Source organism: Rutidosis leptorrhynchoides, chromosome 6 (genome assembly GCF_046630445.1).
Source record: "Rutidosis leptorrhynchoides isolate AG116_Rl617_1_P2 chromosome 6, CSIRO_AGI_Rlap_v1, whole genome shotgun sequence".
Taxonomy (NCBI): domain Eukaryota; kingdom Viridiplantae; phylum Streptophyta; class Magnoliopsida; order Asterales; family Asteraceae; genus Rutidosis; species Rutidosis leptorrhynchoides.
Window position 1 is genome coordinate 439,614,070 of NC_092338.1, and position 25,306 is coordinate 439,639,375.

At 34.5% G+C, this 25,306-nt stretch overlaps 2 protein-coding genes across 2 annotated transcripts; one reads left to right on the plus strand and one right to left on the minus strand.

Annotated features, from left to right (window-relative positions):
• The first annotated feature begins 2,054 nt into the window (after positions 1-2,054).
• On the plus strand, positions 2,055-13,543 carry LOC139852716 (histone-lysine N-methyltransferase ATXR3-like). Its single transcript, XM_071842044.1, has 20 exons — positions 2,055-2,243; positions 2,444-4,581; positions 4,978-5,034; positions 6,322-7,461; positions 7,852-8,192; positions 8,319-8,804; positions 8,896-8,996; positions 9,092-10,139; positions 10,248-10,319; positions 10,402-10,512; positions 10,597-10,697; positions 10,861-10,960; positions 11,048-11,143; positions 11,248-11,415; positions 11,612-11,737; positions 11,843-11,896; positions 12,003-12,250; positions 12,381-12,489; positions 12,575-12,877; positions 12,963-13,543. Exons 2-20 carry the CDS (start codon positions 2,538-2,540, stop codon positions 13,137-13,139), a joined length of 6,882 nt encoding a protein of 2,293 aa, XP_071698145.1. The 5' UTR covers positions 2,055-2,243; positions 2,444-2,537; the 3' UTR covers positions 13,140-13,543.
• Positions 13,544-14,468: 925 nt separating this feature from the next.
• Positions 14,469-18,341, minus strand: LOC139855313 (formin-like protein 3). Its single transcript, XM_071844543.1, has 6 exons — positions 18,189-18,341; positions 16,863-17,376; positions 16,358-16,781; positions 15,944-16,143; positions 15,450-15,685; positions 14,469-15,314 (listed from the first exon to the last, which is right to left on the minus strand). Exons 1-6 carry the CDS (start codon positions 18,339-18,341, stop codon positions 14,469-14,471), a joined length of 2,373 nt encoding a protein of 790 aa, XP_071700644.1.
• Positions 18,342-25,306: the final 6,965 nt, after the last annotated feature.

Genomic DNA, 25,306 nt, shown 5'->3' on the forward strand with positions numbered 1-25,306 from the left:
ATTTCTATCTCCGCGACTCGCGGAGTTTGGAGAGGCTTTTGCCGCGAGTCGCGGAGCCCCAAAAAATCAACTCTGGCTATAAAGCCAACCGAATTCTGATAAAAAATTATCATCTTTTCTTCCTCATTCATACGTAAAACTTATATTTATATTTATAATTTATATTTTAATTTTAATTATAATTCTAATAATAAGGGTATGTTAGCGAATGTTGTAAGGGTGTAAGTCGAAATTCTGTCCGTGTAACGCTACGCTATTTTTAATCATTGTAAGTTATGTTCAACCTTTTTATATTAATGTCTCGTAGCTAAGTTATTATTATGTTTATTTAAAACGAAGTAATCATGATGTTGGGCTAATTACTAAAATTGGGTAATTGGGCTTTGTACCATAATTGGGGTTTGGACAAAAGAACGACACTTGTGGAAATTAGACTATGGGCTATTAATGGGCTTTATATTTGTTTAACTAAATGATAGTTTGTTAATGTTAATATAAAGATTTACAATTGGGCGTCCCTATAATTTACCATATACACTCAATCGGACACGATGGGCGGGGTATTTATATGTACGAATAATCGTTCATTTAACCGGACACGGGAATGGATTAATAGCCACTAGAATAATTAAAACAGGGGTGAAATTACATTCAAGGGTAATTGGTGTAATTGTTAACAAAGTAGTAAAACCTTGGTTTACACGCAGTCGATAACCTGGTGTATTCATTAAACAAAGTATTAAAACCTTGTTACAATTCGAATCCCCAATTAGTTGGAATATTTATCTTCGGGTATAATAATAATTTGACAAGGACACTTGCAATTTATATTTATGACTGATGGACTGTTATGGACAAAAACCAGACGGACATATTAAATAATCCAGGACAAAGGACAATTAACCCATGGGCATAAAACTAAAATCAACACGTCAAACACCATGATTACGAAAGTTTAAATAAGCATAATTCTTTTATTTCATATTTAATTTCCTTTATTTTATATTTAATTGCACTTCTAATTATCGCACTTTTATTTATTGTTGTTTAATCGCACTTTTAATTATCGTACTTTTTAATTATCGCAAGTTTATCGCACTTTTATTATTCGCAATTTCATTATTGTTATTTACTTTAAGTTTTAATTTAAGTCTTTTATTTATTTAATATTTTATATTAGGTTTTAACTGCGACTAAAGTTTTAAAATCGACAAACCGGTCATTAAACGGTAAAAACCCCCCTTTATAATAATAATATTACTTATATATATATTTGTATTTTTATAAAAGTAAACTAATATAGCGTTGAGCTTTGTTTAAAGATTTCCCTGTGGAACGAACCGGACTTACTAAAAACTACACTACTGTACGATTAGGTACACTGCCTATAAGTGTTGTAGCAAGGTTTAAGTATATCCATTCTATAAATAAATAAATATCTTGTGTAAAATTGTATCGTATTTAATAGTTTTTTCTAGTAAAATATAAACTATTTTATATACACCTCGTACGACATCACCCATCACCGTCAGGCTTCAAAGTCATATATGCGACGTTAAATTTGCACTAAATCAGCATCCACTCCCCACTGAATTAAACACTGAAATTAGATACCAAATCATTTTTCACTTTTTCCTTTAGACACCAAATCGAGTGTCACGACTTTATGCATTCTTACTCGACAAAGGACCACCAATGTTACTAGCTTGATAAACCGCCGTAGCACCGACTTAGTTACGGGAGTCCAAAGATTAGCAAGTTAAATACGAGTAGTTTACTTTACAACAGCACATCACAAGAACCCTTCCTATCAACTAAGAAGACCAAATTACCCTCGTCGCTGACCAGAATACGTTTTACATATGGATACGGTACCCAGTCGATAATCGATAAATAAAAATAAAAATAAAAATAAAAATAAAAATAAAAAGGGGGATTGATTACCCAAACAAAAAACAACCATTTTTATTATTATTTTTATTTTTATTTAACCAAAATATAACAAAAGTTTTTGTGTTCGTCTCCCACACCTCCTTAAATCTCATCAAAACAATTTCCTCTCTTTTATTAAAACGAATTTACAGATTCATCTTCTTCAGCTATACATACATACATATATATCTGTATATCATCTTTTGCTTTAATCGATCTGTGTAATTAACTCTTCTATTAATTCCAAATTAAACCTCTCGAAGATTCGTTTTCGTTCCGATCCAGCCTTTTTACTTGATTCAATTCCTCTTGTAAGTTTCGTTTTCGAATTCTAGGGTTTTCAATATTCACTTACTTTCACTAATTCCGTTTTCAATTTCGTTATTCGGTGTATATATATACATATATATGTATATATATGGATATCTGAATAGGTATTGTTGTATCGAAACCCTACATTTATGATTTGATTGATTACTGATTGATTTTGCTTGGTTTTGTTTGATTGAAGATTTTAGGTTGAAGTATGAGCATCGAGAGTCCAGGTGAAAGAAGCAAAAGCTAGGGTTTTGAGATAATAATCATTCTGAGAGTGCTGTATTTCCATGGGAGATGGAGGTGTTGCATGTGTGCATTCGCTGCGATTCGATACTTTTTGCAGCGGTAATGATGGTAGTAAATTTAATTTCAAAGCTACAGAAGATAATGTGAAGATGAAGAAGTTTGTTAGAAGAGAAAAGTTTTCTTTAAAAACCGGTGAAAAACCGCGTAATGTCGATAAAAATGATAGTGATAATGGTAACGATAGTTTAAGTGATGAGTATTATGTAGATGATAGAGATAGAGATGATAGAGTTTATGGGAATGGGCATAATAATAATACCAAGGATGAAGTAGAAGAAGGTGAATTGGGCTGCTGGGATGATGATGATGATGATGATTATGTTGTTAATAAACCGAAAAGGTATGAAATTAAGAGTGAAATTGAGAGGGGAGAGTTTGTAATGGATAGGTGGAGAAGCAAAGATGTTGAAAAAGGCGAGTTTTTTCCGGGGAAATGGTGTAAAGGTGGTGAATATTCGAATAAAAGAAGGAATTTTGAGAATTCTGGAGGTAAAGATGAAGTGGAGAAAGGTGAATTTATTCCAGAAAGATGGCAGGGTAGAGAAGAAAATGCTGGTTATATGAAAATGAGACCACATGATTCTGGGAAGCAGAAAGCGTGGAAAACAGAACGACCGTCTTCTGGTAAGTATTCGGGTGAAAAGAATGGGTATCAATATAAGAAAAAGTCTGCAAGGTGGCAAAATAACAACAGGGAGAAAACTCCAAGGATCAGTTCAAAGGTAGTAGATGAAGAAGGGATGGTATTAAAGGGTGAATTCAGCAATGGTAAAAAGGATTTTCCTTTAGGAAACCGTTTGAAACGACACAGTGTTTATACGGATAACAGCGATAGAAAACACAATAGTGAGTTTAATGATTACGGCCCGTATAAAAGCAGGAGAATCTCTGATGATGGCAGCCGGGCTCCGTACAATATGGAGCATTCTTACAAGAATACTGAGCATTCTTACAAGAATACTGAGCATTCTTACAAGAATTCTTCGTCCACTCGGAATATTTCATCAGAAAGGTACTCTTCTAGAAACTGTGAATCTCCACTGCCTTCTAGGCCAGCTTACGACAGACATAATAATAGTCCACATCAACCTGACCGGTCCCCACGTGACAGGGCCCACCATTATGATAACCGTGAATACGACCACAGGAGCCCTGTTCACCGTGATAAGTCCCCTTATGGACGAAAAGGTTATTATGATTACAGAAATCGAAGCCCAAGTTATTCGGAACGATCCCCGCGTGAGCAAGCTCGTGGTAATAATGATCGCAGGGAGCGAACTCCAAATGTCATGGAATCTTCTCCGCACAATCGTGGTAGGCCCAGTAATTACCGGAAAACTGGTTCAAGTGAAAAACGGAAGAGTCATTATGAGAGCAGAAGTCAAGAAGAGAAAGTGAATCCAAGGGAGTCACAAATTGTGGTCAAAGAAAAAGAATCTGAAAAGAGAACTACTTTGGATACTTTTGATGGGTCTGCAGAGACAAATACTCCCAAAGAAGACGTAAAGCCAGCTCAGCAGGTTAATGAAGGTGCCGAGGAACTGCTTTCTATGGAAGAAGACATGGATATATGCGATACTCCGCCTCATGTTCCTGAGGTGGAGACATTGATTACGACATCTGGAAAATGGTTTTACTTGGATCATCGCGGTGTAGAACAGGGACCCTCTAAACTCTGTGATCTGAAGATACTTGTGGAAGAGGGTTTTCTTGTCTCAGATCACTTGGTCAAACACTTGGATAGTCAAAGATGGGTAACTGTGGAAAATGCAGTTTCTCCAGTAGTGACAGCTAATTTTCCTTCTATTGAGCTTGTTAGTCCCCCTGAAGCTCCTGGGAATTTGTTAGTAGATGTGGGTGACTTTGCTTCAACTAGTAATCTGGTAGGTGAAGACACATTGGCTGTTTCTGCAGAAACAAGCAACGATCAAGAGTCTCGTGAAGATCTTCGAATTGATGAAAGAGTTGAAGCACTTTTTGATGGGCTTCCCAGCATTCCAGGCAGAGAACTTGAGACTATCGCTGGTAATTGTTATTTTTCATGCACCGTGTTGGATAATTAATTAATTAATTAATTAATTAATTAATTATATAGTAGTAGTAGTAGTAATAATAATAATAATAATAATAATAATAATAATAATAATTATTATTATTATTATTATTATTATTATTATTATTATTATTATACTAATTATAATTATAATATAATAATAATAATAATAATAATAATAATAATAATAATAATAATAATAATAATTATTATTATTATTATTATTATTATATTATTATTTTATTTATCTATTATTAGTATTATATTTTTTTGTGATTTTTGAAGATAGTTCTTCTGTTTTACCACACTTATATTTATACCATAAATATATTTGTATCTATCTGATATCTACATTTAATTATTTGCAGAAGTACTGCAAATGACATTTGCCAACGGCGAGCTGCAGAGATGGGGATACTCTGAAGGTATTATTATTATTATTATTTTAATATGTGATTTCTTAGACAATATTAGTTTTCTTCGTCTTAGTTATCATATCAGTTACAAACTTATAATGACATCATGGTGACGTAAACAGCATGATTTGTATAGATTCAACATTTTTTACGTGGAGTTGTCTAATTTAGCTCTAGATGTTACCTGCTTTTTAGGAATTTATCTAAGTGGACTTGACATTTTAGGTGTTAACATCTAAATGCTAAAAGGTGGAATGGAAAATAATGAGGGGTCCACACATGTAGCTGATATTCTGTACATTTGGAATCACGTATAGCGTTAAAACATAGGGTTATATTTGGTTATACATGCGTAAGATATGTGACCTGATGATAATATTACGTACGCCGAAAGATGTTTGTTTGTACTTTATTCAGATATATACTTGCTTTGCTATTATTTCCATGTTTTCTTGAACACTACGGAGCTGCTTGTCTATATGCGTCTTCTAGTTATCGACTTACAGTTGTATTAATATCATTTAAAGACATCTTACCCAAACAGTTGTTTACGTTAAATCACTGTTCAAAATTTACATTAATGTGATACTTGAAAGAAGGTTCTGCATTACATTACATCTGCAAATGACGACAATTGTATGGGGGTATTTAAGTATGTATATTGACCCTGTGTTATTGCAGTTATCTTAACCTTATAGACCTCCTAAGGGTTACCCCTTTTTTTTTTTTTTAAATTGAATCTGCAGTTGCACAAATGTTGAAGCATCAATGATAGTCCATTTTTTCTCATGTCTGTTTTTTTCTAGATAATACAGTTCTAATTTCCCTCAAAATTAGTACTGTATTATTTTTGGAGAAGAAAAAGTGCTCTATTTTTTAAAATGATGCTCATTTTTCGTAGTATCACTTTATCATTTACTCCCTTTTGTTCCACATAGAAAATAGTTACTCTTGCCATATATATAGTAGAAGCTTTTGATTTGATTAATGTTCAAATACCTAATTATGCCTTCATAAGGCAAGTTAGGAAAATTTGTGGATCACCCTCATTCTTGCTAATGTATGTAATTGATTGCTCAAGGACAATTAGGTATGTTTGGAGAAGATGATTAGTAAAAACTAAAAATGAACCTCGAGAGTATTTGGGACGAATTTAGGGTTGCAAATTCTTTAGGATGGAGGGAAACTAGTAACCAACCTGATTTTTTACAAAGTCAATCAAAGGAGTCTTCCTTTGTAAATGGAAATTTTTAGCATGAGTGTGTTTAATAAGTATTTTATTTGTCATATTCACAGGTTTCACATTTCATCAAGCTGAGGATGAGGATCATGAAAGTCTCAACACTATTGAGGAGCATTCATCTAAGGAAGTTGCAGATACAAGGCCAACTGGATCTGCAACTTCTGACAAAGACTACTCATTTGAATCCGGAGATGCATGTGACTGGTTTTCTGGTCAGTGGTCATGCAAAGGTGGTGACTGGAAGAGGATTGACGAGACTGCTCAAGATAGACTTTGGAAAAAGAAGTTTGTTCTTAATGATGGATATGCTCTCTGTCAGATGCCCAAATCCCGACATGAAGACCCTCGTGGGAATCAAAATGATGAATTGTATCAATCTTGTCATGGTAGGCGGCTCGATCTTCCATTTTGGGCTTTTAATCCGTTGGATGAGTCAATTGACTACAGGTCAACCCAAACCAAAATTTTTGGTGCAAGGGGAGTCAAAGGAATGATGCTTCCAGTGGTGAGGATAAACACGTGCGTTGTCAAGGACCATGGTTCGTTTGTATCTGAACCTCGAACGAAAGCTAGAGGAAAGGAAAGGTACTCTTCAAGGCCTAATCACCGTTATGGTACTACAACTGATTCTAAAAGATCATCAGAGGAACGTGTTTCTAGAAAGAAAAGTACTTGTGAACATGCTAATCATCATCATGTATCCTCGAAGAGTATCTTGCCGTTAAGTTTGCCAAAGAATCATCTTTCAACTAAAGAGGACCTGCAATTACATCTTGGTGACTGGTATTATCTTGATGGTGCTGGTCATGAGCGGGGCCCATTGTCGTACTCGGAAGTCCAAGTGTTGGCTGATCAAGGTATCATCCAGAAGCATAGTAGTGTTTTCCGGAGTTTTGATAAATTGTGGGTCCCAGTTACCTCCACATCAGATGGCACGAAAAAGATTGATCATGAGAACGCTAGTGATAAATCTGCAGCGTCAAGTTCAAGTTCATTTAACAATATGCATCCTCAGTTTATTGGTTATACTCGAGGAAAGCTTCACGAATTAATTATGAAATCGTACAAAAGTCGGGAGTTTGCTGCAGCCATAAATGAAGTTTTGGATCCGTGGATTAACCTGAGGCAACCGAAGAAAGAAATAGAGAAGAACATTTATAATCCAGCTATCACTAATAAACTCTTAAAATCAGGTACTATAAGATCTTTTTTAAATATCCATGCTTATCTTCTATGTCCCTTTCTGCTATATGCGATATGCCAGCCTTTTCAGTTCATAATCATAATAATGTGTTATACTATATTTTTTTATTAGTTTATTTTTGGTCAGTCAATTACTTGCAATACCCAAATGAAAAGTTAGCCTTAATTGTATATGTCGATTTCCTGGGCTTTTGTTCTGAGATATCTAAGTTGTCCACGGTTCTGTGGTGATTTAAAAATTCACTTGTTTACCACACAGTCCATTCTTAGATTTGCTTTTAATGATTTTGATTCTTTAAGAACTTATCGTATTATCCCTGAATGTTTATAATCTCTCAATTTTATGTAGTTCCTTAAAACAATATAATTTTTGGGTACAGATCAAGGTGTTAAAAGAGCCCGGTTGATGGGTGACTTGGAAGATGACATGTCTACTCTGGAAAAGAATGAAATTTCATTTGAAGATTTATGTGTTGACGCCACTTTCCGCAAGGATACTAGCGTCGGTTCCCTGGCAGAGAATGAAAGTTGGGGTCTTTTAGATGGACCGATGTTGGCACGAGTGTTTCATTTCCTTAAAACCGATATAAAATCCCTCGTCTATGCTAATTTGACTTGTAAGCACTGGAGATCTGCTGTGACGTTTTACAAGGATATCTCTAGACATGCTGACTTGTCTTCGGTCTCAAATTGCACGGACTCTGTAATGCAAAACATAATGGTCAGATTTTTTATTTCATATATACTTTAATGTCTCTTTTTTTTTTTATTATTATTTTTTATAGAATTTAGATCTATTGGTGTTATTTTATTTGTTGATGTTATATATTATCTCTCTTCCTTGCAGAATGGTTACAATAAAGAGAAAGTAACTTCCTTGGTTGTACGTGGTTGCACGAAAATAACTCCTACCATGTTTGAATCTCTTTTGAGGATGCTCCCTTGTCTATCATTTATAGATATCAGAGGCTGCAGCCAGTTTGAAGACTTGGTTTCTAAATTTCCACATGTCACATGGGTCAGAACTCGGGCTCCACAGTCAACGATGACGAAGCTTGATACTCAAGTGGAAGATTCGAGTGGGCTTAGAGATTATTTTGAAAGTCTGGACAAGAGAGATGCATCAAATAAGTTGTTCCGTACAAGTATGTACAAACGTTCTAAAGTTTTTGATGCCAGAAAATCATCATCCATGATGCTATCTAGAGATGCTCAGTTGAGGCGTTTAGCAATTAAGAAATCTGAAAATGGGTACAAGAGGATGAAAGAGTTTCTAGCTCTTGGTCTGAAAGACATCATGAAGGAGAACACATTTGAATTTTTCGTTCCCAAAGTAAGAAAATCATCTACGCCTTACTTGTTCTACCTTATGATCCAAACCTGTTTATTATAAGCTTATTTATGTTTCTCTTTGTAATGCCCAGGTTGCTGCAATCGAGAGTAAAGTAAGAAATGGTTACTATGCTGCTCGGGGTTTGGGCACTGTGAAAGATGATATCAAAAGAATGTGTCAAGAAGCATTAAGGTAAGCCATGTGTTTTACTCATATATATTTTCTATTTGTTCTCTTTATACTTACTATTTCATGTTTATTTACCTCTTTAAAACATGCTACTTCAGATTGAAAACTAAAGGGGAAGCCAGAGATTTGAATCACATCATCTCATTATTTATCCAGCTTGCTAAAAGTTTAGAAGATCGTTCCAAGTTTTCTATCGAGAAGGACGCGATGATGAAGAATCGTAAGGATGACTCGCCTCCAGGGTTCGGTTCTGCACCCTTAAAGTCTAAGAAGGTCAATAGAGAAAGAAAGTACAAGGGTAGAAGTAGTGGGCCCTCTCCTAATGGTGGTACTGAACATGGAGCTTTTGCATCTGATCGTGAAATTAAAAGACGTCTATCAAAGTTAAACAAAAAATCTATGGATTCTGGAAGTGATACATCTGATGACCGTTCACGTTCTTCAGAAGAAACAGAGACAGATATTGAGAGTAGTTCTTCTGGTACAAACAGTGACATGGGAACACGAGCAGAAATTGGACCAGGCGAGCCACGATCGGATGGCTATTTTAGCGCAGATGATGGATTCGATTCGTTCAATGATGATCGTGAATGGGGTGCTCGTATGACAAAAGCAAGTCTTGTTCCACCAGTTACTAGGAAATATGAAGTGATTGATCACTACGTTATTGTAACGGATCATGAAAGTGTCCAAAGAAAGATGGAAGTCACATTACCCGAAGACTATTCTGAAAAGCTTGTTGCTCAGAAGAATGGAACCGAGGACTCTGACATGGATTTTCCTGAAGTTAAAGACTATAAACCTAGAAAGCAGCTTGGAGATGAAGTGATAGAACAAGAAGTTTATGGCATAGATCCATACACTCATAATCTTCTTTTAGATTCCATGCCACCCGAGGAATCAGATTGGCATCTTACGGATAAACATGTGTTTATTGAAGATGTGCTTCTCCGTACCTTGAATAAGCAAGTTAGATCTTTCACCGGCACTGGTAATACGCCTATGAAGTACTCATTGAAGCCAGTTATCGAGGATATTCTAAAAAGTGCCAAAGATGACCATGATACGCGCACAGCAGAACTTTGTCTGTATATGCTCAAGGCTATGAGCAGCCGTCCTGATGACAATTATGTTGCTTATAGAAAGGTATGATTTGTTAATTATTTATGTTGCTGTTTAAATATCTACTTGAAATTATTGATTTACGTTGTGCAGTTTCTGTTAATCAAACTTAATATTAATTTATTAATTTAGGGGCTTGGCGTTGTTTGTAACAAAGAAGCTGGTTTTCCGGAGGATGATTTTGTTGTGGAGTTCTTAGGAGAGGTAAGGATACCATTTGTTTCGTTTTGATTTCCAAACTTTACTAAATACTTTTGTTTTCTAAATATGGGTCTCATATTTTTAGGTTTATCCTGCTTGGAAATGGTTTGAGAAGCAAGATGGTATACGTGCTCTACAAAAAGACAGTAAAGAACCGGCACCTGAGTTCTATAACATTTATCTTGAGAGACCAAAGGTATTTTTTGAAGTTAATGAAATGTTGTTCATTCATGGTTTTCGATTTTATAAATTGTTATCATGTTCTTGTTTTCGTTATCAGGGAGATGGCGATGGGTATGACTTGGTTGTAGTTGATGCAATGCATAAAGCCAATTACGCTAGCCGGATATGTCATTCTTGTAGACCGAATTGTGAAGCAAAGTACGTTTGTATGTTTGAGTACATTTCTAGATTAAGTTATCTACTTTTTCCTAAACAACTAAACATGAAAACATATATGTTACTTTTGAAATTGGTAATTCTTTTGAGTATTAAATTGAAGTGAAGTACTGACTACAGTGTCCCTGTTTTATGTTGAGAACAGAGTGACTGCTGTTGCTGGTCACTATCAAATTGGGATTTATAGCGTGCGACCTATTGTATACGGAGAAGAAGTTACCTTTGATTACAACTCTGTTACAGAGGTTTGCATCTGCCTTAATTGTACTCTTTCTGTCAAAATAATTTTTGTTTTTATGATGTTGAAGTTCAACTTTTTTATATATTAATAGAGTAAAGAAGAATACGAGGCATCTGTTTGTTTATGTGGGAGCCAAGTTTGTCGAGGGAGCTTTCTGAATCTGACCGGTGAAGGAGCTTTCCAAAAAGTAAGTTTTTTCGTAGGTTTTTCTCTACCTGCATATCTCTTAAGTCTTAACATGACATGCAGAATCATTGTATTCAATTTGTTTTTGTGGTTTCGTTCTTTTAGGTACTTGAAGAATGCCATGGAATTTTAAATAGACATCAGATGATGCTGGAGGCGTGTGAACTGAATTTCGTATCAGAAGAAGATTATATTGAGTTGAGTAAAGCAGGACTCGGTAGTTGTTTGCTTAGTGGGTTACCTGATTGGCTCATTGCATACTCTGCACGTGTGGTACGACCTCTTTTTGTTACTTGTCAGTAGTGGTTACCTTTTGTTTCTTATATATCTTTATGTTCATGTGTTGATATGACTCATACTAAAAATGGATATTTAAAAAACCAAATCTTTTTTAATCTGTATTGCCACTTCTACTTGGTGGTGAATGTTGAAAAACACAAAGATGCTTCTAATTTTTATTTATTTGCAGGCTAGGTACATCCATTTTGAAAGAACTAAGCTTCCAGAGGTGATTCTAGCTCATAATCTGGAAGAGAAGAAGAAATACTTTGCGGATATATGCTTGGAAAGTGAGAAACACGAAGCTGAAATTCAGGTAAAATAGGAGTACTGCAGCTTACATTAGTTGGTTTTTTCAGAAATAAATTAAAAAATTATTTTCCTTAGCTCATGACCTCTCCTTTGTGTTTTATCGAGACAGGCTGAGGGTGTATTTAATCAAAGGATTCAAAATTTGGCTCTTACACTGGACAAGGTAACTTCTTTTTCTTTCACGTAGCTCATTCTCTTGATTTTTGTGCTGTTATTATTATTATTATATTTTCCCGGTAAACTCTCAAAGTGTTGTGTATGATATACAGGTGAGATATGTGATGAAAACTGTGTTTGGAGATCCAAAGCGGGCTCCACCATTACTAGAGAAGCTTACTTCTAAACAAGTAGCTTCTTTCATCTGGAAAGGCGAGGGATCATTTGTTAATGAACTTATGCAATGCCTTGCACCTCATCTTGAAGATGCATATCTGAATGAACTTAAGTCCAGCATACGCGCTCACGATCCATCGTCTTCTGACGACATCCAAGGGGGTCTTCGAAAATCATTGTTATGGTAAACAACACTTCTTTCTGTGGACTACTTTCTGTTCTAGTTGACTGGGTATTTAAGGTGGCAAAATGGGCGGGTTGTTTATTAGTCAAAATGTATTCCTTGACTGCATTGAGTTGTGTTTATTGTACAGGTTGAGGGATGAGGTCCGAAACCTTCAGTCTTCATTAAAATGTCGACACGATGCTGCTGCAGACTTGATACACATTTATGCTCACACAAAGCACTTTTTTAGAGTGCAGGTGAGTTTTTATTCATTAAGAAGATGTTTGACTAAGTTTGTTGGCTCCAGATATATTCTAATTATGTTTCTAACTCGTCTTGTAGGAGTATGAGACTGTAGTATCTCCACCTGTTTACATTAGTCCTCTCGATCTGGGTCCCAAATCTGCTGAAAAATTGGGACAGGGGTTGCATGAATTCCGCAAGACATATGCTAAGAACTACTGCTTAGGGCAGCTAATATTCTGGCACAACCAAGCTTATGCTGAGCCAGATTCTAACCTCATCAGAGCCAGCAGAGGATGCTTATCGTTACCGGAAATTGGTTCATTTTATACAAGAACCGTGAAACCGTCACCTCATCGTGCCTATGGCCCAAGAACCGTCAAATCCATGCTGACTAGGATGGTTGGTTATCTTTTTCCTTGTCTTTGAGGAATTAGCTGAAATATAAAGTCACTAAGCTGATTTTTTTTTTTTTTTTTTGTTTCAGGAGAAGCAGCCCCAAAGGGCATGGCCGAAGGACAAAATATGGTCTTTCAAAAGCTCTCCAAAGGTTTTTGGTAGTCCGATGTTTGATAGTGTATTAAATAAGGCTCCTTTAGATAAAGACTTGGTACATTGGCTGAAACACAGACCGTCTATATTCCAAGCCATGGGGGACGGATAACGACTTTTTAACATTCAAAACGTAGGCGGTAGATTCCATTCCCGACATCATCATCATCATCATCATCATCATCATCGTGGTTATAAGAAGCACTCTGGGCAGGCAAAATCCGGCAGCGGCTTCTTCCATTCTTGTGTACAGTCAGTCCCTTTTGCCCCCCTTTAGGTCTTGTAATTTTTAATTCATTATTATTAGGTAGGTGAAGAAGTATAAGTAGAAAAAATAATTTTTTTTTACATCGTTATATGAGAAAAGGGAATGATAAGATTAAAACATTTCTCTGTGTTGTCTTCTTGTTAGAGTTCTTTTTTAGTAGGTTTTGTTAGTACCCATAGTTAATGACTTGTGAATATGTGGCTTAATCTTCATGTTTGTGCTGATTTCATAATTTTATAGGCGTATTGGTGGTGTATACGTGTGTGTTACCTTTATTTTTTTATTGCCATGATCAAACACTACTCAGACTTGCTGAAACTAGTATTACAACTTTAACATTATTTTCAAATTTCAAACGATAAAACTTAAAAGAGGTACCAGTAGTCCACAACCATTTTCCAACTTTCTTAAAGTTGCAACATATATTTCTTTAAAAATGATTGGGGTATATTACACGATACAACGTCTATTGAACTTGCTAGAATTTTGCCTTTTTGTCATTATTTTTTTTTTAAAGGCAAACCCACCCATCCACCTAATATTTACTAGAATATATACACCACGAAATGTCTTAGGCAGGATTCGAACTCTCAACTTCAATGTTGACATTACTGAAGAAGTGAAGAGCATAACAAACATACTGAACAGTTACCAGTATAGTAATCCATGCTTTAATATTCCATACGAGTATGTCCCTAGTAAATTAAAGTTTACAACTAGACTCGATCATACACCGATGTAGCGGGTTTTTGTTTAAACGAGGCTTGCTCAATAAAACGTAGTGCATTGAAACTTGAAAGAGCATATTTTCTTCTTTGGCAGCACACTGCGGATCTGCTTCACCTGAAAACATCATCCATTATGCAGGGGCTATTGTTTTAAATGAGTACTTGAGGTACTTTTGTGGCAATTTTGACCCATTTAGTAAAAATTGAGTTCTTACATAATTTCGTTTTGGTCAAGTGGATATATAATAAGTACATAAATTAAGCTAAAAAGGAAATCTGCTAGACCGGTTGAAAGTTACTCAAATTATATTTAAATCTTATAACATCCAAATCTGTTTAAATTACACTATTTTGTATCTTGAAGATTTATATGTTCTATACTTCTATGGGCTTTTTGGAATCACTGTACCTGGCATTATTACCTATATGAGATGAAACCAGGAAACTAAGGAGACATGTCTTCATCATCTGAACTCGAATAATCCACCTTTCCTTCTTTTAATGTCGGAAACAATTTATCACGAATGTTCGACCACGTCTGCTGACGCGCAGCAGCTTCTTTTTTGCCAGCTGGCACGTCTTTCTTTTTACTGTTCATTTCTTTCTTAATGTCATTACATACCTTATCCAACAGTTTCAAGAAATCACGAACTATGACAAACAACCGCAGCCCCTCATCTTTCGCCGAGTTTCCATGGAAAAAATCCCCCGTGCTCTTGACCAGCGCCATTATCCTCTTCTCCTCTTCAAGCATCCACGTGATGTCAGCTTCTGCGTGTTTCATAAAACCCTTGAAAGCCGCACAAAACTCCTTAGCCTCTTCTGTTGTACTCAACGCATCGTCTATCAAATCTTCTGTTTTCTTCAACATATTTGCTAACTTCAAAACCGTCGATGTAATGTGATCACCGTCAATTATTGCTGCCTTTTTTACATCATGAAGCTCTGTGTTTAATTGGGAGACAACCTCTAGCCCGAGTCTTCGGTAATATTCTAGCGACACTTGTTCTTCTTGCAGCTGTTTCGTGTTATTGGTTGATGGGCCCCCAATGGAGTGTTTGTTCCGGGCTACTTTAAATCCTTCTGACCGGATGATTTCTTGGACTACAAAAGTTAGCAGTGTGGTCTTGCAATCTGTGCCTTTAACATCCGAGAGTTTTAAAAGGGAATCGAGTTTGATTGCCTGGGCACCACCACGGTATGTACCAACATTCATACGGTTACCTGTCTTCAAAACAGCTTCAAGAAGTTTGAGGAAGAGTCTACTATTTTTCAGCTTTGTGCATGCTACCTGTGACAGTGAATGTTGTAGAAAACACAGCAAAAGGGTAAAATAATCATTTTAAATTTAATGTAAATTTTCACATGTTATTAAGATTGAAGAGAAGAGATCAAAAATCTGTTTAAATTGAAGATGAAATTGTACCTCTAAAGTCTCGAATGCATTTTTAAGTGGAGACGATTCCTCATGAAAAGTACTCATAAACAACAAAGCTTCTAAACGTTTATACACAAATGGGATTTCGCCAATGATTTTAAGGAAACGATCAGCAGGGGCAAGAAGCGCAAGGTCCCCATTATATAAACGAAGCTTTAGTTCTTCCTCTTGTGTTGGCGGCATTTTTATCAAAGCTGAAATCAGCTCTACAGGAAGATGAGTACCTAATAATAATAATAATAATATAAAATAAACAGAAAAATATAAATAGTTGACCAATGCCAGATAATATTTTTTATTAGAATAACAATTTTAGGTGTACTTAGTTTGCTTGAACCACTGATTTCTGCAAGGTGCAGCAATTTATAATCTCATAATCTGTACTCTCTTTTGCATTTTCGCATAAGTAAAGCCAAGTATTATAAAATTCAAAATATCAATAACTTGAATAAAAAGTGAATATTATCTATCTGGGCAGTTACCTTCCAAGAGGGCATTACAGACTTTTTGTGTCGTTACGTGCAATGCTTTCAGAGTAATGGACAAATTCTGTGCTTTTTTAGGATCAATAATCTGAATCAGCTTTGGTTGAGAATTCATATTTGACGTTGATTTCCCTTTATCGCCCTTACTTTGTGCAGAAGCATGCCCAAACAGAGTTTCCATCATCTCTTCATTTAATCTGTCCATTTGCAAACAGGTCTTTAGTTTGACCTGCATACACTTTTTGTCTAGTTTTTATATATTAACTATATATAATAAACATGTTATATATGATAAAAATCCATAATTTACAAACATGTTTGATATGACCCGTTTGATATGGCCCATAAGTAAATGGGTCAAAGTTGACACGTGAAAATAAAAGAACAACAAATTTGAATTTAGAGTCTTACTGGAATGATCCTCCTTTAATTTCATTCCAAACCATCGATTGACCCGGGCTCGCGTTCATTTTGTCCCAAAAAAGTGGCTTTAACTTTGTTTTTTGACTATTCGAACCTCCATTTTGATCATTTTCATTTCCAATAGTGGAAAGTCCTTGAGGGGCAGGTGGTTTGTTATTACTTCCCGGTTTTGGTGGATTAGGTGGGCGACGACCTCCTGGCGGAGGCGGCGGTGGTGCTTTCGGGGCGGGAGGAGCAGGTGGTGGAGCTGGTGGTGGTGGTTGTGTGTTTGATGACGGAGCTGTTCTTCCTGGCGGGAGCGGCAAATGTCCAACTTCTGTTGTCTGATACGCGTTGCCAGACAAAACTTTTTCTTTCGATGTATTATTCAAATTTGTCTTACCTTCAACTGAATCGGATGTTAGACAAACGCCTACAAACAAAAACATTTATATATTAGTACTATCTTAAGGTGTCAATCATGACCCATTTACTTATAGATGAGTTGATTTACCAGAAGCACGAGCGGGGCATACGCCAACACAAAGATTTTCGTCGTTTTCTGCACACTCAGATTCAACTTTCGATTCATTGCGACCAAGACAACAAAACAATAACAACAGAAAAAGGGAGAGTGTTGCAACTGCAGTCGAAATAATAATCCCGATCAGTATCACATGATCAGGGGGCTTTTTTTTGTTTTGATGTTTACTTGAGCTTCTTTCTACTTTTAGTATGACCTTCTTTCCAGGATCATGGACCCGAGAAGCCCGTTTTCGGGTAGAGCCCAATGACCCATGTGGGCTTGGATGAATATAGAGTTTATAAACAAACTCTTGACATTCATCTCTGCAAGAAGCACGAGACGAAATACTTTTCGACTTGAGAGACAGCAAAAGAGATCGTTTCAGTTGTGGAGGCAGATCGTTATGCACAAACGTTTTTCTTGAGAATTTTGTGTTGTCATTCGAGTTTAGTTTAGTGATCTCTTCAAGATCTTTCCTACAATGTATCCATACTTGCTCTGCCTGGACAAAATAAATAAATATTTCATTATATATAAAGCTAAAAAATCTTGCTTATACTCCCCCATCCTATAAAAATTGTCCAACTTAATTATCTGTTCTTGTACAGCTCTTGATTCAGTAATTAAAATTATTTGTTTCTTTGTCACTTAATCTGAAAATTAGTTTGAATGTAGGACACATATAATCATCAGACACCCCTTCCGTTAAGAGGCAAATGAAAACACATGCAAATTCAGGAAAAAAGTAAATAGCCCCTTACTATTTATATCTGTCGCAAAATAATTGTCCATTTACAAAAATAAGCAATATATATCATTAATTTCCCCTCATTTATTTTTCTTAATCATTTATATTTAGAATAAATTCACTTAACTTGAATATAATGGTAAAACTGACATTTATCAAATTCAATAGGAGGAAGGGAGTATTATTTACCTACATTTTTTCCATTTAGTAATGCTACATTCCAAGTTATTCTTGGATATTAATGAAAATAATCAAAACAATCATGCATTCATTTGCGATCGAACAAAAAACGGGTCGATTTGGGTAATAGTGTAATACTTTTCCTAATGGGTCAACTGTGTAAGATTCTAAACACCTGGTTAACATGGTGACGGGTTTTGATCATATGAAACGGGCCGTTATACCCAATCATCATAATTAGATATTAATCTTTTATCTATTACGGAGTATAACATTTATAATTCGATATGAATCTTTCAACAAAAAATTACCATAAACAAGAACGAAATAATCATGCATGCAAACAAATAGGAAATTTAAATCATAGGAACAAAAAGGAACCATACAGTATCTTCGTCTAATTCTTCAAAATTCAAAGGGCCATTGTTACGCGATGAGTCTTCGTTTACGATTCTGCGATTCCCTTCAGAAAAACCGGTCACCAACATGCAAAAAACAGCTACAAAAATACCTAAAAAATGGACCCTTAAAGCGCCCATCGGTATTCATTTTGTGATTTTTACTTGCAAATCTCCAATTGATATTCGAAAAATTCAAATAATGTCACAAAATCTTCAAAAAAATTGAAAGAATATATATATATTTTTTGTTTTGTTTTTTTTTTTTTTTTAACTTTTGTAACAATTGAGGCAAAAGTGATCAGGTAGCCCCAAAAGCAAAATGAAATGAAAACTTCGGTATCAAATGACTAAAACTTAAATCAAGAACACAATTACGTAATTGGTATCAAACAGTTATATTGCTGAAGTTGAGCTTTGCTAAAATATCATTGACATGTTAGAAAGAAACTAAAGAAACGGGAAAAAAAAAAAAGAATGTTTTGGTAGGAAAATCTTCAAATAGATGGTTAGGTTAAGGTGATTTTTTTTGGATGGTTTGGAAATTATGATTGGGCTATAACGGCTATTGTTTCAAGAAAAGTAATTCCTCCTCTGACAATTCAATTGCACCAAACCAAAGAATTACACAAAAATATAATCATCATTAATATATTAATAATTACTATAGTTATAGTTATTTTATACTCCATATTACATTTACTACTCTAAAATTTAATTTAAGTTTCTTTCCACTTTTATAATAATAATAAATAAATAATACTCCGTAATAATAATAATAAAATTATTATTATTATTATTGAAAGTCAAGTTGTCGTCTATCACCCAAAGATGTATTAACCACTTTCGTAATCATTTACCACGCATGCACGCACTTTCGAGAGAAAACACAAAACGCATTGCAATAATTTGATCCTTAAACCATCCCGAGGGACTGATGGCCGGGTTTGAATCCAAATTGTGTGACGACCCGGGAATTTCCGACCAAATTTAAACTTAATCTTTATTTGATTTCGACACGATAAGAAAAGTCTGTTAGGTTGAGTCTCAAAATTTTTGAACTGTTTCATATATTCATTTGACTTTCGACCATTCTCGACGATTCACGAATAACTATTTGTAAATAAATTTGTGTGTGTATATAAATAATAATTAGAAGTATAATTTGAAATATTGAATGTTGTTGTTATGAAATATGATATTATAATAATTATTATTTGAAAACATATCTATATCTATATATACATAAAAGTATATTAAAAATAAATATTAAATAGTTGTAATACTCGTTTGATGTTCCGATTAATATTAGACAAGACTGAATTCAAACTTATATAATTTTAGAATAAACGGTAATCCGAAAATGAGTTATATGAATCATAGGCCTATTAAAAATATATTTAGAAGCTAAATAATAAATTTTAAAACTTTTTATATTTTACCTGGGATCGAGCGTGGACAGTGAGTTAATTTTTGTTCAATAATTTTAAATAGTTAATGATCGAATTTTATATCATAATGACTAAAATAAATAAAGGTATTACATTTAAAATTTGAGATTTTTTTAAAACTTCCATCTGTAAACTGTTTAGCGACAAGAGCACGTGATCCAGTCCGTGAACACATGAAGAGTAAACACATGAAGTCTACATAATTAGAAAAGTTTATATCGATATATATACAGTAAATGATGGCTAAGATATTTCCCATGTTTTTAATTTAATGTTTTATTATTAAATTATTATTATTGCTCTAGCACTCATCCGTGAGTTTACTATATTTGTTTTTAACTATCATTTATCAATGATCAATATCTATATCTATTATTTATATATATACACTTGCACCACTTGTTCTATCTATCATTTAACAAACCCACCAAAAATCATTGATTCGATCTCTGCTTTTTTTTTAAACGAATTCGTATATATATATACACAAGATTACATATATAATCACTATATCTTGTTCCCGTTTCATCTTCAACCGATTGAACCGCCTCCACCTTCTCCCTCTCTCTTCTCGTTGAAGAATCACCAACAATCACCACCTTAACACCAAGACACCATGAACCACCACTTTCGATTTTGTGAACCAAGATCCACCACACACCACCTTCACTTGCAAAGTACTTGTTACTCCTTAAACCACACCACCTTCTATCATACAAACGCCACCACCTCTCCATCAATACCACTACCGTAAACCACCACAACCAAACATCATCACCGTGATCATCATCGAACCACAATCACCATCACCATTCAAACGAAACTGATGCAGTTTTTTCCTAAGTTCCTGTTTTCCTGTACGAATTACGAACACCATCACACACTCAACTACTCGACAACACTTCCTGCTACAACCAAGAACAACCCTTAACCTTCACCACCACCCATCTTCGTTAAACACTTTTCTTGTTTGTTCGACACCTTGAACCATCACCACCGGAGTAATACCATCTTGAAACCCGTCAATTTCACTCATTATCATCACCACCCTGCAATCACCACCCTCACCAAACTCCCGATACCACCATTAATCATCATCACTTCTGATCAATCCCATGTTGACACCCATCAAGACCCACAACAAACCCACTCACTGTTTAACCTTTTTGTTCAAGAATCACCCTACTCGACTTGTTTGTTTCGGATGTAACCTATGTGAACCCACAACAATAAATTAACACCACCAACACAACCATCGGCCTCCTCCACCTTGAATCTACTGTGGACCACCTTGCAACCCCCCATTTCTGCTATTTTCTGATCAAGTTGCAAATCATACTCGTGATTAGATAAAGTATTGCAGCTTCTGTGTGTTGTTTCTATTTCAAACCATCACAACACGACACCTCAAAGCCACTTATGACTGTTATTATATTCCTGTTCGTGCTTCTTTTTAGCTCGCTGTCATAAAATCCATTTAAACCATCATCCGCTACTATTGAGGCTACCATACACGTTTCGTCCCCTACTGTTTCCTTTCCGGTTCAGACTAACACATTCACGAAACTATCTAATTATTATTAATTGCTTTACTCGTTTCTAACCTAAAACCACTTGTATTGCTTCTGTACCAGTACAAATGACGATATGATTACGAAACTATAAGGTGATGATTAATGAAGGTGATGAGATAAAAAAAAAGATGAATAAGTGTTTGATAATGATTAAGTTAAATAATTGTATGAGGAACCGGAGGACCCCTCCATTTATTCATGTCGCTGCTACGCCATGTCCCTATTCTTTCTAACATAAACCAAACCTACTTTGACGTATGATAATGGGTTAGCTTAATGGATTCATTTAATATAACATTTGGACTAATAAAATGGGCTGCAATGTTCCTTGTTGGGCCGTGAGTTATTTGTTTTCCTGCTGGACCGTGTACTAGATGATTGGGCTTGGTGATTTGTTTCTTGGGCTTTAAGTGGACTACGATAGTAACGGGTTAAATAAATCAAAGTCTAGTATTAATCAGAAAAACAGCACATGGATCAATGGTTAGGGACGTTTGTGTTAGGGGAACGAGAGGTCTCGGGTTCAAACCCGGACTTGGGCATTTTTTTAGGACTACTTCCTTGAGGTAGTTTACTTATTACTATATTATTATTATTATTATTATTATTATTATTATTATTATTATTATTATTATTATTATTATTATTATTATTATTATTATTATTACTACTATTATTATTACTATTATTATTATTATTATTATTATCATTATTATTATTTTCATAACAAACAAATATTATGTACATAAAAGTATACTTATAGTAATACTACATATATTTATATATTGAACATATTTTATAACAAATTATTGATTTTTGATAAAATACTAAATATATATAAATATATATAAATATATATAATCATATGTATAAATATTAATTACTTTAAATATATATACAAAATAAATATATGAAGCATATAGGTTACTAATATAAAAATAATATAGCTAATATATATATATATATATATATATATATATATATATATATATATATATATATATATATATATATATATATATATATATATATATATATATATATACTTGTTCGATTACAATTATGTGTGTTAATATATACATACATGATATAGGTTCGTAAATCCGAGGCCAACCCTGCATTGTTCAATGTCGTCATATGTATTTTTACTACAAAATACAGTATCGTGAGTTTCATTTGCTCCCTTTTTAAATGCTTTGGCAATATATATTTTTGGGACTGAGAATACATGCGCTGCTTTTATAAATGTTTGACGCAATAGACACAAGTACTTAAAACTACATTCTATGGCTGGATTATTAAACCGAATATGCCCCTTGTTAGTCTGGTAATCTAAGAATTAGGGAACAGACACCCTAATTGACGCGAATCCTAAAGATTGATCTATTGGGCCCAACAAGCCCCATCCAAAGTACCGGATGCTTTAGTACTTCGAATCTATCATGTCCGAAGGGAGTCCCGGAATGATGGGGATATTCTATATGCATCTTGTTAAGGTCGGTTACCAGGTGTTCACCATATGAATGACTTTTGTCTCTATGCATGGGACGTATATTTATGAGAAATGAAAATCTTGTGGTCTATTAAAATGATGAAAATGAATGATTATGATAAACTAATGAACTCACCAACCTTTTGGTTGACACTTTAAAGCATGTTTATTCTCAGGTATGAAAGAAATCTTCCGCTGTGCATTTGTTCATTTTAGAGATATTACTTGAAGTCATTCATGACATATTTCAAAAGACGTTGCATTCGAGTCGTCGAGTTCATCAAGATTATAACTAAGTCAATTATAGTTGGATATATTATGAAATGGTATGCATGCCGTCAACTGTCGATGTAATGAAAGTTTGTCTTTTAAAAACGAATGCAATGTTTGTAAAATGTATCATATAGAGGTCAAGTACCTCGCGATGTAATCAAATGTAATGTATTCATCCAGATGGATTAGGACGGGTCATGAAAGTTGGTATCATAGCGGTGGTCTTAGCGAACCAGGTCTTGCATTAGTGTGTCTAACTGATAGTTGTTTAGATGCATTAGTGGGTCTGGACTTCGACCGTGTCTGCGTGTCAAAAGTTTTGCTTATCATTTAGTGTCGAAAATTATTTTCTTATCATCCTTAAAGTCTAGACACGTCTTACTGCCTCTATTGCATAGAAATGTATAGATAAATTCATATCTTAGCGTATCTGTTATTGTTATCTTTGCCTGACAGCTTCCATAGATTCCTTCGTAACTTATGGGATTTTAGTATTATATATGCATATGTAAATTATGTATTGCAGGGTACTAATCTACATTCTATAATCTATTTCTTATCGAAAATCCTTCATCTGATCGTACGAGATGAATCCCTCAACCAGTTCGAGTCCCTCAGATTTCGATAGCTATTCCGATAGTTATTCCGACAGCTATTCTGACATGGATGTTCACCTAAACTCCGGAAGTAGCGTCACTAGAATGAATCAACCAATCAGCCATCCCCAATTCATCTGATAGGTTCGTGATCAACTTAATCAATGGAGACGCGAAGAAGGTGATCCCTTCCACCAGCCGAATTTACCTCTTGGCGATGAACATGAAGCATTTACCGGCGAACCCATTCGAAACACCATTTTCACACTCATTTCTAGAGTATCTCGCCACGATTATATTCTATCAAAAATTCTAAACCTTATTCATCCGTTCGTTCCGACCGACAATCATCCTGGAATAATAGAAGAAGTCAACGAGCTTCGCGCTCAAGTAATCAATTTAGAAAACATTGTGCAATACTTACCAGCTTCAGCAACATCACCGGCACCAATAGTACCATCAACAACCCAAGTTTCAACATCACATGTCTCAACATCTCATTCTGTACCTCGAGTATAATCATCGTTCTACATGACGTTCTACATCATTTATCTTCGTTTGACATGACGATTATGTAATCTCTAATGTTGTAGAGATTATATATTGTTGCTCTAACGGTAAACCAAATGAGATTAATATCATATTAACTCATTAAATCTATATTACATCTGAAGAAAATATATATATGAAAGTATATTTTCATAAAGATTGTAATTAAAAATTCTTTTGTACAAACTGTTAATAGTGAAAATATTTTAACGGGTAGGTAATACCTGAGGAATATTTAGATTTCACATTAATAAGTTACACTGTACATTCTTCGAATCTGATTCAACAATCATTTACTATCCTACTTACATCCACAGATATACGTATCCGTTCACCGCAGAATAACCATTTTCATACAATTTCATATTTAGATTTTGATTTACCAGAATCCAACAAGTGGCATAATGAAGAAAATATTGGACAAAATAAAATTTGTTAGAAACAAACAAATTAACTATGAGAAATTTTGTTAAGAATCCACGCTAAATGTTCCTAGCTAACTGTTCCTAGCTAACTGATTACATTTTATTTATCGCAATTTAATTATCGCAATTTATATTCTCTCAATTTTATTTACCTTCATTTAATTTTTGTTATTTATTTTACGCACTTTAAATATCGGGACACGTATACAAGGTTTTGACATATCATATCGACGCATCTATATATATTATTTGGAATAACCATAGACACTCTATATGCAGTAATGATCGAGTTAGATATACAGGATTGAGGTTGATTCTATAATAATATATATAATTTGAGTTGTGATCGAGTCTGAGACATGTACACGGGTCATGATACATATTAATGAATTCGAATATTATATATTAAATTATTGAACTGCTAACTGTGGACTATCAACTATGGACTACCAACATTGGACAATTAAAATGAATTAAAATATTTACTATAACATATAAAACTAAACAATTCTTCAAGTTTGCCACTTAATTTCATCTTAAACCTCATTTGTATCTTGACGATTACAATTTGCATTCAAACCTTTCATGATTCTTGAAAACACCTCAATCGAGAGGATGAACCAACCTCAGTTCATTTACAGAAGAAAAGATTTATGCATATAGCTATGCACCTGAAAAATTCTCGGAAACTGTGTAAATGTTTAAAACGTATATGTGCTAGCTTCTTTGGCATTGTTATTTCCGAA

Bases quoted from the DNA above. Each gene is read 5' to 3' on its own strand.
- LOC139852716 (XM_071842044.1), top strand. From the start codon at position 2,538: ATGGGAGATGGAGGTGTTGCATGTGTGCATTCGCTGCGATTCGATACT. The intron at 7,462-7,851 runs GTACTATAAGAT...TTTTGGGTACAG, and splicing joins TAATAAACTCTTAAAATCAG to ATCAAGGTGTTAAAAGAGCC. The intron at 8,193-8,318 runs GTCAGATTTTTT...TCTTCCTTGCAG, and splicing joins CTGTAATGCAAAACATAATG to AATGGTTACAATAAAGAGAA.
- LOC139855313 (XM_071844543.1), bottom strand. From the start codon at position 18,341: ATGGGCGCTTTAAGGGTCCATTTTTTAGGTATTTTTGTAGCTGTTTTT. The intron at 16,782-16,862 runs GTAAATCAACTC...TTTTGTTTGTAG, and splicing joins ATGCCCCGCTCGTGCTTCTG to GCGTTTGTCTAACATCCGAT. The intron at 15,686-15,943 runs GTAACTGCCCAG...TATTATTATTAG, and splicing joins CTGTAATGCCCTCTTGGAAG to GTACTCATCTTCCTGTAGAG.